Raw genomic sequence first — 14308 nt, forward strand, 5'->3', positions numbered from 1 at the left:
GTTTGTTATAGTGTGTGTATACATTTGGCTTCGGCAGTAAATAGTACTGATAGTTTGAAGCAGCAATTATCATGAGGAAAGGAATTATTCTCCATGTTGGCATCATTAAGACAGAAGAAACTGCTAAGTAAAGTGTGAACATTGTTAATTAGTTGCATGTTGTCAGTGTTGCACATGACAGCACACAGGGATTCCTTCGCTGGCCTTGCAAACTTGAGTCCTCAGTACATTGAATGCCATTGTCTTATTAAAGGACAGAGACTACAATTTAATTTATTAATTTATTTTCTTTTTTTGGGAAGATCTACTGGTTTGAGATAGTTCTGTTGTCTTGGTTACATTTACTAGTCTTGTTTGAGTGTTATCCAATGCATTTGAAAAAATACCTTCAATGTATGCAGTGGTTTGGAAAACAGAATCAGATAAATAAGATGTACATAAACATTTATTGTTTTGCTGCAGTGGGCCAGTCTGGGCCCCACAGCGACAGCAGTAAGGCTGGGCATTTCTCAAGTCATTCTCACAGATATGAGAATTCAGTGAGTTTGCCATGGTGTTTTCTTTGGTTGTGCAGGTGGGTTGTTGGTAGTAGTTGTGGTGGTAGTAGCTGATCGATGCCCTGGAGAGAGTGCACGTGTCCAGGCTCACTGATGGATGGGCGGGCAGGACCCCTCTGCGAGAGAGATAATGGGAAATCGACAGGCCGGCCAGCACCGGCGGCTCGCCTCTCACAATGAGCACTGTGATGGAGTGAGGGGCCGCACAGAGATGGGAGATTATTTGCTTGTCTAAATAAAAGCTTTCCTGCTCCTCCCTCGCTAGCTTTTTGGCTCTTCTAGGCTATGGTCTCTGCGTCTACTCGTTCTCCATCCTTCCTCTCTTTCGCTCTCTCTCTCTCTCTCTCTCTCGCATTTATCTTTCTTTCTTATTCTCTCCGTCACTGTGTCTCTCTCTCTCTCTGTCATCTCTCCAACCCGTCACTGAGCTGCTCCACGCTGTTCTTTTTCTCTTCTTTTTATTAAGATTGTGCTTTCTAAAGAGAAGAGTCACGACAAATTCTCCTCCCATATCATCTGATCAATTAGAAGAGGCACGTTTGAACTGGTGTTTTATGCACTAATGGCATTTGCGCCAACTGTTCCTCCTCGATCAGTTTGTTGGAAATTCAAGTCCCTTGTTCCCCAAATGCCATTTTTAAGATGGCTGAGAGCCTGAGACGGATGGTTTGTCTTAGGAGTGTTATTGGAAACCTTTTTTTTCGTATTTTTCTGTCCACACTCTGCTTTCAGGGAATGTTCACCAGATGTTATTGACACTCTAACCCCTCCTCCCAAACTATCTCTCTCTCTCTCTTTCTCATTGTCTCTGTCTCTCAACCCATCCTCTCTCTCTCTCTCTCTCTCTCTCTCTCTAGCCCGCCACAGGACTCATTGACTATGACCGAATGGAGATGACTGCCAGGCTGTTCCGGCCCAAACTCATCATTGCCGGCACCAGTGCATACGCCCGCCTCATTGACTACGCCCGCATCAAGAAGGTGCATAGGGCCGCTTTATTTAATGCTCAACCAACCTTCACCCTCCCACCTCTGTCAAACTCTCTCTCTCTCTCTCTCTCTCCCACACACATACACACACACAGACACAGACTCACCTGCTACCTGTATTTTTTTCTTCTCATTTCCTCTTTCCTCTCTGGACATTAGGAAGTTCGGACATCCCCTTTCTCTGTATTTAAAAGTCAGCCAGCCGTAACCACAGCACTGTCTCTCTCTCTCTCTCTCTCACACACACACACACACACACACACACACACACACACACACACACACACACACACAAACAATGGTGACTTGTCACCTCACAGCACACCTCTCTCTTTTAGAATGCACAAGAGTCCCATTTATCTGTTTTGTGCTGAATGTCCACTCAGTCCATGACTGGCCCTCACTGTTGTGTGGAGTTCCACTTTAGCCAGTAGTATCAGATGGAGAGTTGCCTTGTCGAGAGAGCCACGTGTTTATTAACTACTCGCAGCTACTCGGCCTGAAGAGCCACCATATTATCTCTCTGTCTCTGTGGAACTGTTCACTGTTTTATGGGGCAGCCTGCGTGAACAGGCGGCCACCAAGGTCATGAGGGTTACAACGCCTAAGAGTACCACACTATTTTTCTCCTTTTCTTATGCTCATCTCTGTCTCTCTCCCGAACTCATTTCCATCGTCAGCATTTACGTTCATAACCTTGCATTCTGAAGTCCCTCCAGCAACCCTCCTGTCTCCCTGAATTCCAATCTAATAATAAAGATGTGCTGATCCAGTTTAGATATGAAAAGGACAGAAGATTGTCACGATAATGCACATTAATTGGGACTCTAAAATGATTGCTTATCGCTCTGATCATTTGCCAGCGAGTGATTTGCATGTTAGCGAGCTATTTATTGTTTGAGCCCCACTCAATAAAAACTGGCAGGGAGCAGTGCAGGTTTATTGAATATGCCATAATGTTTCAGGCCCTCTGAAATAAATACTAGTGAAGAGTATAATTACACCAGCCTGCCACTGTTGTGTCCAGTCCTCTGCCCATTTGAAAACATACAGTGCTTCTTGTGACTGAAGTTAATACTATTTATTAAAATCGCTTTAAGGATGTTCTGCAGAAAGTGTGACTGTTTTCCTTCCCCTCATACATATAACTCCATATGCAGTCTCTCACTTTCACCATATATAAATGTACCGTGAATAAATAAATGCAAAACTAGAGTTATAATCCAGATCCTTTTCTTCTTCACTCTTCAGTTGTGCGACGAGGTGAAGGCCTACATGCTGTCGGACATGGCCCACATCAGCGGCCTGGTGGCAGGCAAGGCCATCCCCTCTCCCTTCGACCACTCTGACCTGGTCACCACCACCACTCACAAGTCCCTCCGAGGAGCCAGGTACAGTGGAGATTATAGGGAGGAGGAGCCAGGTACAGTGGAGATTATAGGGAGGAGGAGCCGGGTACAGTGGAGATTATTGGGAGGAGGAGCCAGGTACAGTGGAGATTATAGGGAGGAGGAGCCAGGTACAGTGGAGATTATAGGGAGGAGGAGCCAGGTACAGTGGAGATTATAGGGAGGAGGAGCCGGGTACAGTGGAGATTATTGGGAGGAGGAGCCAGGTACAGTGGAGATTATAGGGAGGAGGAGCCAGGTACAGTGGAGATTATTGGGAGGAGGAGCCAGTTACAGTGGAGATTATAGGGAGGAGGAGCCAGTTACAGTGGAGATTATAGGGATGAGGAGCCAGGTACAGTGGAGATTATTGGGAGGAGGAGCCAGGTACAGTGGAGATTATAGGGAGGAGGAGCCAGTTACAGTGGAGATTATAGGGAGGAGGAGCCAGGTACAGTGGAGATTATTGGGAGGAGGAGCCAGGTACAGTGGAGATTATAGGGAGGAGGAGCCAGGTACAGTGGAGATTATAGGGAGGAGGAGCCAGGTACAGTGGAGATTATTGGGAGGAGGAGCCAGGTACAGTGGAGATTATAGGGAGGAGGAGCCAGGTACAGTGGAGATTATAGGGAGGAGGAGCCAGGTACAGTGGAGATTATTGGGAGGAGGAGCCAGGTACAGTGGAGATTATTGGGAGGAGGAGCCAGGTACAGTGGAGATTATTGGGAGGAGGAGCCAGGTACAGTGGAGATTATAGGGAGGAGGAGCCAGGTACAGTGGAGATTATAGGGAGGAGGAGCCAGGTACAGTGGAGATTATAGGGAGGAGGAGCCAGGTACAGTGGAGATTATAGGGAGGCGGAGCCAGGTACAGTGGAGATTATAGGGAGGAGGAGCCAGGTACAGTGGAGATTATAGGGGGGAGGAGCCAGGTACAGTGGAGATTATAGGGAGGAGGAGCCAGGTACAGTGGAGATTATAGGGAGGAGGAGCCAGTTACAGTGGAGATTATAGGGAGGAGGAGCCAGGTACAGTGGAGATTATTGGGAGGAGGAGCCAGGTACAGTGGAGATTATAGGGGGGACGAGCCAGGTACAGTGGAGATTATAGGGAGGAGGAGCCAGGTACAGTGGAGATTATAGGGAGGAGGAGCCAGGTACAGTGGAGATTATAGGGGGGACGAGCCAGGTACAGTGGAGATTATAGGGAGGAGGAGCCAGGTACAGTGGAGATTATAGGGGGGAGGAGCCAGGTACAGTGGAGATTATAGGGAGGAGGAGCCAGGTACAGTGGAGATTATAGGGAGGAGGAGCCAGTTACAGTGGAGATTATAGGGAGGAGGAGCCAGGTACAGTGGAGATTATTGGGAGGAGGAGCCAGGTACAGTGGAGATTATAGGGAGGAGGAGCCAGGTACAGTGGAGATTATTGGGAGGAGGAGCCAGGTACAGTGGAGATTATAGGGAGGAGGAGCCAGGTACAGTGGAGATTATTGGGAGGAGGAGCCAGGTACAGTGGAGATTATTGGGAGGAGGAGCCAGTTACAGTGGAGATTATAGGGAGGAGGAGCCAGGTACAGTGGAGATTATAGGGGGGAGGAGCCAGTTACAGTGGAGATTATAGGGAGGAGGAGCCAGGTACAGTGGAGATTATAGGGAGGAGGAGCCAGGTACTTTGGAGATTATAGGGGGGAGGAGCCAGTTACAGTGGAGATTATAGGGAGGAGGAGCCAGTTACAGTGGAGATTATAGGGAGGAGGAGCCAGGTACAGTGGAGATTATAGGGAGGAGGAGCCAGGTACAGTGGAGATTATTGGGAGGAGGAGCCAGGTACAGTGGAGATTATAGGGAGGAGGAGCCAGGTACAGTGGAGATTATTGGGAGGAGGAGCCAGGTACAGTGGAGATTATAGGGAGGAGGAGCCAGGTACAGTGGAGATTATTGGGAGGAGGAGCCAGGTACAGTGGAGATTATTGGGAGGAGGAGCCAGTTACAGTGGAGATTATAGGGAGGAGGAGCCAGGTACAGTGGAGATTATAGGGGGGAGGAGCCAGTTACAGTGGAGATTATAGGGAGGAGGAGCCAGGTACAGTGGAGATTATAGGGAGGAGGAGCCAGGTACTTTGGAGATTATAGGGGGGAGGAGCCAGTTACAGTGGAGATTATAGGGAGGAGGAGCCAGGTACAGTGGAGATTATTGGGAGGAGGAGCCAGGTACAGTGGAGATTATAGGGGGGACGAGCCAGGTACAGTGGAGATTATAGGGGGGACGAGCCAGGTACTTTGGAGATTATAGGGGGGAGGAGCCAGTTACAGTGGAGATTATAGGGAGGCGGAGCCAGGTACAGTGGAGATTATAGGGAGGAGGAGCCAGGTACAGTGGAGATTATAGGGAGGAGGAGCCAGGTACAGTGGAGATTATTGGGAGGAGGAGCCAGGTACAGTGGAGATTATAGGGGGGACGAGCCAGGTACAGTGGAGATTATAGGGAGGCGGAGCCAGGTACAGTGGAGATTATAGGGAGGAGGAGCCAGGTACAGTGGAGATTATAGGGAGGAGGAGCCAGGTACAGTGGAGATTATAGGGAGGAGCCAGGTACAGTGGAGATTATACTTTGGCTTTGACACCTCATTTCAGAGCCTGATGGAAGAGGGCACAATGATCAAAATGGTCTGTACTCTGTACAGTACCTGTACCTGCACCTGCATCTGCTTAGCGCCCACAACAAGCTCTTTAGTTTCCAATGTACGGTAGTTTGATATGCCATATGCTTTTGTTGGTATTATCAAACCCTGAATAGGTCTCATGCGGCTGCAGATTAACCTTTTTGTGGCAGTGCGCCTCAGGTGTGCATTCTTAAAGAGATTAATAGTGGAAGAAAACTCAGAGCTACCTTTGTTCACAGCATGCAACTCTCTGTGATTGCTGCTGACGCCTATTTTGTGGTTGTAAAACATTGTACTAATACTGTAAACTGTATGTATGTATGTATGTACTATGTATGTATGTTTCAGTGCACTTCTATTAATTTGCTCCATTTTTAAGAGCATGGCCATATTCTGATTAATGTGATATATCTATTTTCTGTATCTGTCAGAGAAGTGGGATATTGATTTATTTTATCTTTTTATATTATAAGAATAAAACGATGGCTTTATGTAATGTGTCATCACTAGTGCAGTCCAGAGTGTGACAATTGCTTGGCGCACTGCTTTGCAGCGTTTTCAGGAACCGTACGTGTCATGGCTGCTTGCAGTGTTCTCGAGGACCACTCATCCGATCGGCTTCACACTTGACCCACTCCACTCCCTTTGGGGCTTAACAATACACCAAGTGTGAAGTCAATCGGATGAGCGGTTCTAAAGATGTACAAAGGACAGGCATACAGTATACATACAGGGTTTCGGTAAATCTAAAGATAGATGGCAGGATAAAAATAGCGTTGTCAGAAATATTCAGTTGACTCTTTCACTGACTGCCTGTATCATGATTATCACAATGCTCTGTATTATTGGGAATCAGCCCGAACCTACAAGGGACTATCCTTTGTGTTATGCATAGAGGTGCATGAGTGACATTGGCTACCCAATATGCACCGCGTTTCATGGTGGTCTCACTTTTTATACTTTTATGTGACGTTGTATAATCGCCTAGGGAGTTAATTCATGAAAAAAAAACACTAAAACTTGGAAAATGGATATTGGAGATGGGATGTTTCTGCCCGACAACAGCGATATACTTGATCAGTAGGATTCTCTTGTTTTGTGTCGTGTCCTTCAGAGCCGGCCTCATCTTCTACCGTAAGGGTGTTCGCTCTGTGGATAAGAAGGGCAAGGAGATCATGTATGACCTGGAGGACAAGGTCAACTTCGCCGTCTTCCCCTCCCTGCAGGGCGGCCCTCACAACCACGCCATCGCCGGTGTGGCCGTGGCACTTAAACAGGTCAGGCAAAACACATGTCAGTGTTAGTGACAAACTTGTACCTGGTGCAAGACATTGATTTTATCGAAGTAAAATGTAGACTAAAGATTTCTGGTGTTCATTCTGGCAGCTGAACCACAATGGGAGATAGTATATTCTATATTCTTTCTTTGGTTGAAATGAGACAATTTGATTCAAGGTCTTGTCACCATTGGAAACCAAATTTGTTGAAGCTATTACAGTAAAAAGTCTTAGCGTAAATATTACAATTTGAGAACAACACCTTTTGAAAAATTGAAATAGAAAGCTGTTGAACTCAAACGTTGTGTGTTTGTGTGTGTATCCAGGCTCAGTCTCCCATGTTTAGAGAGTATATTGGCCAGGTAATGAAGAATTCCAAGACTATGGCTACAGCTCTGCTCAGCAAAGGCTACACACTTGTCTCAGGTAATAATAAAACTAAACTACATGTTCAAGATTCCCAAGCACAAATATTATTTTATTTAATCTATCAAATTGATTAGTTAGATTAACTGTTGTCTCTCTCTAATTTCAACTGATATTCAACCGTTCCTGGAACCTGCCAATTACTTGGGTTGTGAGCAAGTGGCTGAATGTGCTAAATCTTGTACTGTGTGTACAGTATTCTGTATAATGTACTGTAATACACAAGCCTCAGCTGTTTTTCGGACCTATAGCCTCCAATACAATGCAGGCCAATTTATACTCTACACCCTGTCTATCAGTCCCTCGTCTGATGTGGCTGAGAATTAGACAAACAATCTTGTGCAGTTTTGTGACGAGTCAGACTTTTGCTCTATGAATTCACCCGGTTCAATAATTGGTGGCATGTACAGTGGTGGGTTCTTTTCTCTCGCTCCAGTGTGACACTGTCACTGAGCGAGACAACTTCATGTATTTTTGTATTCTATGTTGTTTCCTTATGGAGAATATTGGGGGGCAAGTAACATTCCTGCTGGAAAAACAAAACAAAAAACAGATTGAATAAATAAGTCTCTTTTATAGGTAATTTCTCTCCCTGAAAACATTGCGTTCATATATTAACTCATCTTACATTCATTTTATTTGGACTTTTGCTCCTGGATTCGATCCCAGTACCAGTGATTTTGAAGAAGTTGAAGTGAAAACAGTCCAATAGCAAAAAAGATTACCTTCATTAGCTTCATTTTGAACTCAAAACCCATCCATGGTTAAATCAACACAAACCTTAATTTGGAGACATTTGGGGCCATCACCTGACTGCATTTTAGAGTAAGGTTTAGCATTCTAAAGGTCCATGATTTGGAAATTAAAAACTCATTCTCAACCATTCTGGACCAGTTATCACTCTACTCTCTACTCTACTATTTTTATTTTAAAGAGAAAGCTAGATCTGTCCGCTAAGTACAGTTTGAATATTTCAGGTGGGACAGACACCCATCTGGTTTTGGTGGACCTGCGGCCTAAGGGCATCGACGGAGCGCGGGCCGAGAGGGTGCTGGAGTTGGTCTCCATCACTGCCAACAAGAACACCTGCCCTGGGGACAAGAGTGCCCTAACTCCTGGAGGCCTGAGGCTAGGTACTGTATGAAGACCATCTCTACATAATGCCATATGTGGCTGCAGGGACGGATTAAGACTTGCAGATTAAGACTCCCTTGGGCCCAGTTGCCTTTTTGGGGCAGTGCTTCCCAAACTTCTTAGCTCAAAGACCCAAAAGAGACATTTTATGTCTCCCAGGGACCCAAGCCAGTGAAAGTAGCCGTAGCATCTGCTATTCTTTCACTAAGGTCGCCTTCACACCAGAAAGCTTTACTGCGATTAAAACGAATACTGCTGCACATTGTCGGAAAGTGAGCTGGTGGGAAAGGTGGGAAGCCTCATTCGAATCCTAATCGCACTTGATTTCGATTCGGTGCAGGTGGGAGTTGGAGACGGAGAAGGGAGAATATTTTACGCAGCGCTAAGATGTCCCCTTTTTCCGTGAATAGACGTGATCGAATGAGGAGACCGAAGCCCTCATCGAAATAATATTTCGATTGATTAATGTGCTCATCTGACCATATTATGGTCAGATGAGCACATTAATCAATTGCTTAAGGCAACTCAAAAACACTGCAGTGTACATAATATTCTGTCTGTGCGTAAACATGGAGGGCTGTCACTGTGTGCAGGGATCCAAGTGCTGGAGACTTACGCATACTTAATCATGATCTATAAACTGTATAGCATGGCATATGCATAGTAGTAGCCTACTAATTTTATATGATCATATAATCTATATAATCTATAGGAGTACATATTGTAAACTAATTAAGGATCATTTTGCGCTCCCGTCTCCATGTGCCCAAAATAACAGTACGCACGCACTTCAACTATTCAACTATTACTAGAAGCATAATTTTAACACCATAGATGTCACTGTGTAGTTTATGAATTGAACACATTGATAAAGTTCTCTGCTGCGTTTCCAATTGCTGCGGATGACAGCGCAGTGTGAACGCAGCAAATTAAATATGCAAGAATCCCAATTTCTCCGCCCATTCGCATCGAGTCTACCGAAGTATTAGGTGTGAATGCCTTGATTTTATTATTTGTGAAATTATTCTGAAAAATATGTTCGAGAGGTTCGAAAAAATAGGTAAAAAAAAATATATATACACACACACACACACACACACACACACACATTCTCTCTCACACACACACACACACACACACACACTGTGTGTATATATATTATTTTTGTATGAAGAAAAAGGGATATTTGATCGCAACCCATGAAAATGAGTCCACATTCCACAAAAGGGTTCCAACTTCCGAACCACTGTTTAGGAAACACCTTTTTAGAGAGGCCCCACCGCCACCACCCTCACCACCACAACACAAAGGGGTGACTAGGAACCATGTATGTACCCTCGAAAGTTTAGGTGTTTAAAATCATTTGGAAAAACAACAAAAAAGAACTACAGAAGTGGGGTCTGGATGGTCTAGGTCTGCAAGTTGTGTTCATTCACTATACTTTTCCTGTATTTAACTACAGTTATGGTAGGTCATAACTGCCTCATTTTTTATACTTTCCATTAGTACTTCTTACCCTCTCAAGATATAGATACATTATATAAAGAGTCGTCATAAACGGTTAAACCAGATCGCACTGAGCTGATCATCATTAATTAATTAGTGTTTGGTTTACTCGCTTGTTCTTCCAATAAGTTGTACTTTAGTCTCTAGTTGCTTTGAAGACGGGGCCCTTATTAGCTTATTTTTCTTTTTTGACCCAAAATGTGGAGCTATTTGTGTGAGCAGCCAATCAATCCACAAGCACGTAGCAGATCTGCACACATGGAGAGTTTGTTGGGGGCTACCCACTCATAGTTCAGGAAGTTCACAGCTCTCAAATCACACATTTCTTAGCATTCTAAAGTAAGAATCACTGATGACTGATTGGGCAAAATGAAAGAAAATTTGAAGTAGAAGTAAAGTAGAAGTTTTATATGTGCCCTTTGATACATGTATCGCACGGTGTGTGATACAAAAAGAAACACCGACTCTCATGTTCTCGAATTAGGCAGTGGATGTTTTATGGATTGAGAGAATAGAAACATATTATTATTATTATTTTATCATAGCTGTACACACAAGCTCTTTTTCCCTTCTTTTTTTTCTTTTCTTTTCTTTTTGGGTGGGAACATGTCAACTTACTTTCAGGCGTTCCTGTACTCTGTTCTCTTTTCCAGGTGCCCCAGCCTTGACCTCCAGACAATTCAAAGAAGCGGACTTCCTCCAGGTGGTGGAGTTCATGGACGAGGGCTTCCGAATTGCCCTGGACGTCAAGAAGAAGACTGGCAAGTGTGGGGGGAGTGGGAAGAATGTTATTATTGTTATCAGCGTAGGCTGGTTGGCAAACGCAATCAATATACATCTATGGCCCTTTTCATCTTTTAATAAAGTATATAATTGTTGTTCTGACCACACGCAGCATTCTGAAGGTGTCAATAAAATAAATAAAGTAAAAAATAATCTACACCTTGTGCTACCGTATACCTTGCCTCAAGGCATGTTTACCTTATTCTACTACAACAAAATGACCAGCATTGGTTATAAAACACAGGAAGTTAAAGCCCTGCTTTCTCCAACTCTCTTTTCTGTCTCTCTTTCTCTCTCTCTATCTGAACCTCCCTCGCTCTTCTCTTCTTCCTGTGTCCTCCACAGGTAAGCTCGCGGACTTTAAGAACTTCCTGCTTCAAGACCCAGAGACCGTGTCTCGGATCGATGACCTGAAGCATCGCGTGGAGACCTTCGCCAGGCCGTTCCCCATGCCGGGCTTCCACGACCACTAGGACTGGGCCAAAACGAATCGTAGCGGAGGTGTGGCCAGGGTCAGACAGCTGGGTAGAAGATAATGAGGTGGTGGTGGTGGTGGTGGTGATTGTGGACGGACACCAGTCAGTATGGATAACTCTGGAGATGATCACAGACTTTGTTTCCTCCTCCGTGTAACCTGCCAAGAGAAGAGTATTTCCTTTTGTGAAGTCATCCAGTTACATTATACATTGTCTGAGCCTGGCCTTTAAACGAGAGACGGGTTGAGATAAAGCAGCGTCATTTCAGAGTAATTCCTCTTTATAGTTCGTGCAAGTTTTCATGTAAAGATCCACTTGTCCTTGCACTGCTTCTTTAACATAGTGTCAAAAATTTAACATATCAGTCGGAAAGATTAATCAAATGACAATGAACGTGCTTTCAGAGTTCCACGTGAAGCCCTTTGCTGTCAAGGACTGTGACTTGATGATTTTATTATTAGACGCAGAAGAGTCTTAATGCTGTTGGGCAACAATCTTAACTAAAGTGACTTATGTAGATGACTATGCTCACATTGAGAAGTGAATATGTGTCAAACCCTGTAACATTGTGACATTTTCTGTATTTAACCTGATAAATGATAAAGAAATGGAGTGGTGTTCCGTAAAGCAGCATTGGTAATAGCCCATTAACCGAGGGAAGCAAATATATAATTTGACGTTACGTTTTTAATTTCAGTATTGGGCATAGATGGTATAGGGGTAAAGTATCGAATTTATGCCAGTTATTCTAACTGAGAAAGCAGAATATACAATGACACATTTTAGTCAGTGAAAAGGTTGTCTTAATTATTTTAATGGTACTTTCTATGTATTACAAAATATATATACATTATTAAAATGAAGGTGTTCAAGTTAGAGATTGGAAGTGTGAAAAGTACCACTCACCCCCAACTTTGCTTTGTCTTCTTACATACCATAGATTTGATATTTGCAAACCAGTATTTCGGTATTTTGTTACCGTGTCCGTTTTTTGCAGATAAATAAATATATATATATAAATAGAAAAATCACGCTGGATTTCATGACCTTTTAGATATGTTTACAAAGAGTACAAACTTTGTACTTTGTTCTTTTTATACGTAATTATTTCTCTAAGTCTTAAACTTCCATTCTCTAAGTCTTAAAGCTGTCATTAGTTTTATTTTGAGAGAAATTAACGAATTGAAATGAACGTATTAGAGGTGCTCCGATCAGGGTTTTTTGGGGACTGTTCCCGATCACCGATTGTTTTTCTTGTGCGTGGGAAATTTGAATATTTCCAAAAGTATTATATGTCAAAACTGTTCCTGTATGTGTGGGGAGGAAGGGGAGAATGTTAAAGCCTGTCACAAAGATTCAAAACGATATTATACTACCGGTATATCTGATTGACTTTTATATCACTTAAATGGTATAAAAGATCGGTTTCTCCAGATCGGATAAATCACCGATCGAGTCCTTTTGGAGTGAAAATCAATCGGAGCATCTCTAGAACGTATCCCTGCATATCCGTTTAATTGTCAAATATTTCAGTTTTCATTTCATATCACAGTATTTTTTTTAACATGATATTTATGTCCACTGTTCACACAATCGGGGGCATTTCGATTCTTGTCATCACTGCATCAGTGAAGGAACAAGCTTATTGTCCCTTTGTCCAGTGGTTCTCAGAATGGGGTCCAGGGGTCCTTGAGAGGGTTTCAGGGGGTCCCCAGCAAAATGAGTTAATATGGCATTAAAAACAGTCTAACCACTTTAACCCATACACTACTTTGGCTATTTGAAAAAATAAAACATTTGAATATTTGTGAAACATTGTAATGCTAAAATGAACTAATTTTATATGGGGGTCCCTGGCACAACATCTTTTCTGATGGATGGATGGGGGGGGGGGTCTGCTGCAGAATACATACAGTATCAATTTGGGGCCCCTTGACATAGAAAATGTTTGAGAACCACTGGCGTACTAGTCAAACGGGCCTTGCCGTACAGCACAATGACGGAACAGGGAGAGGACTATGGCATGTTGCCTATCTTAAGTGTGTTTCACATCTGCACAGTTTTGAAAACTTTCATTTTACAGAACATTTTTATAGAGATTAATCCTAATAAAAATATATATATGCAGTAATTCAAATTCTTAAGTGTGTCGTGTCATTTCTATAATTATTCGTACCGTACACTGTGGACAACTATAAAGGTTAAATACATTTTCTACACTTTACCCACTGCACTCTGATTAAACTACTTGGTATGCTTGTATTATAACCTTGACTGCCTACTTGCATTATGCTTGGTTAGTTTGCCACATACTCACTGCATGTCTTGTACAGCTTCTTGAACATTGTCATGTCAGATTACATACAACAGTAGCATAATATAATTAAGGAATGAATAATGGACTCACTCTATGACCTGAATTCTGTGTATTTTTGCTGATTATTTTTAATGGCCCCCATTGTCCGATCTACATATAAATGACTAATTTCACTCCCTGCTGAAACCAGAATAGATCCTCTGTCCTTCATTATTTTGGTTGCAGGAATCATTGAGACTTTACTGACACGGGATAATAACTGTAAAAGTTCTTATTCTCTGGTAACACTGGTGGGCTAGAAAAAAAAGAACGAAGAAGCTATTCTGGATTGAACGGTAGCCTATAATTTACTATGTCTGCACCATGGACAGGGAATCTACCTATCAGTTCCGATGATTATTTATTGAGATATGTTTTACAAAATCTAACTATAAAGTAATCACTGTAGGCAATATTGCCTTTCTGGTACATTTCCTTAAAATACTATACCAATCTATCCTGAAACTCTATCACTATAGAGTCACATTATGGATGACGAAATAAAACTCACTTCCCATGATAGCTGATTATTTGACAATAAATCATGTCTGTTTTAATGAGAAGGGGGATAAATGACACATGTCAGCAATTCATTTGAATCATGTATGTACGGTATTTAGTTCGTCATTATGTGTGTGCGCACGCACGCTTGAATCTCTCCCATGCTTGCCTGTCATAATTAGACATGGTGAAACATGATATGGTAATACAGAGACCCGAATGCACACAGGAGCTGTCTGCCTGGGTTATTTC

At 43.1% G+C, this 14308-nt stretch overlaps 1 protein-coding gene across 1 annotated transcript in view; it reads left to right on the forward strand.

Moving 5' to 3' along the window:
• Nucleotides 1-13336, forward strand: part of LOC310863527 (serine hydroxymethyltransferase, mitochondrial-like) — a 36265-nt gene extending 22929 nt beyond the window's left edge. Inside the window, exons 6-12 of the mRNA XM_083771937.1 lie at nucleotides 1415-1537; nucleotides 2798-2937; nucleotides 6712-6874; nucleotides 7201-7300; nucleotides 8278-8433; nucleotides 10594-10707; nucleotides 11069-13336. Of these exons, the coding sequence (XP_083628063.1) occupies nucleotides 1415-1537; nucleotides 2798-2937; nucleotides 6712-6874; nucleotides 7201-7300; nucleotides 8278-8433; nucleotides 10594-10707; nucleotides 11069-11196 (924 nt within the window). The 3' untranslated portion in view covers nucleotides 11197-13336. The remainder of the gene's footprint in view (nucleotides 1-1414; nucleotides 1538-2797; nucleotides 2938-6711; nucleotides 6875-7200; nucleotides 7301-8277; nucleotides 8434-10593; nucleotides 10708-11068) is intronic.
• The last annotated feature ends 972 nt before the right edge of the window (nucleotides 13337-14308 follow it).

This window comes from Protomyctophum parallelum (assembly GCF_964188405.1).
Source record: "Protomyctophum parallelum genome assembly, chromosome: 8".
Classification (NCBI taxonomy): domain Eukaryota; kingdom Metazoa; phylum Chordata; class Actinopteri; order Myctophiformes; family Myctophidae; genus Protomyctophum; species Protomyctophum parallelum.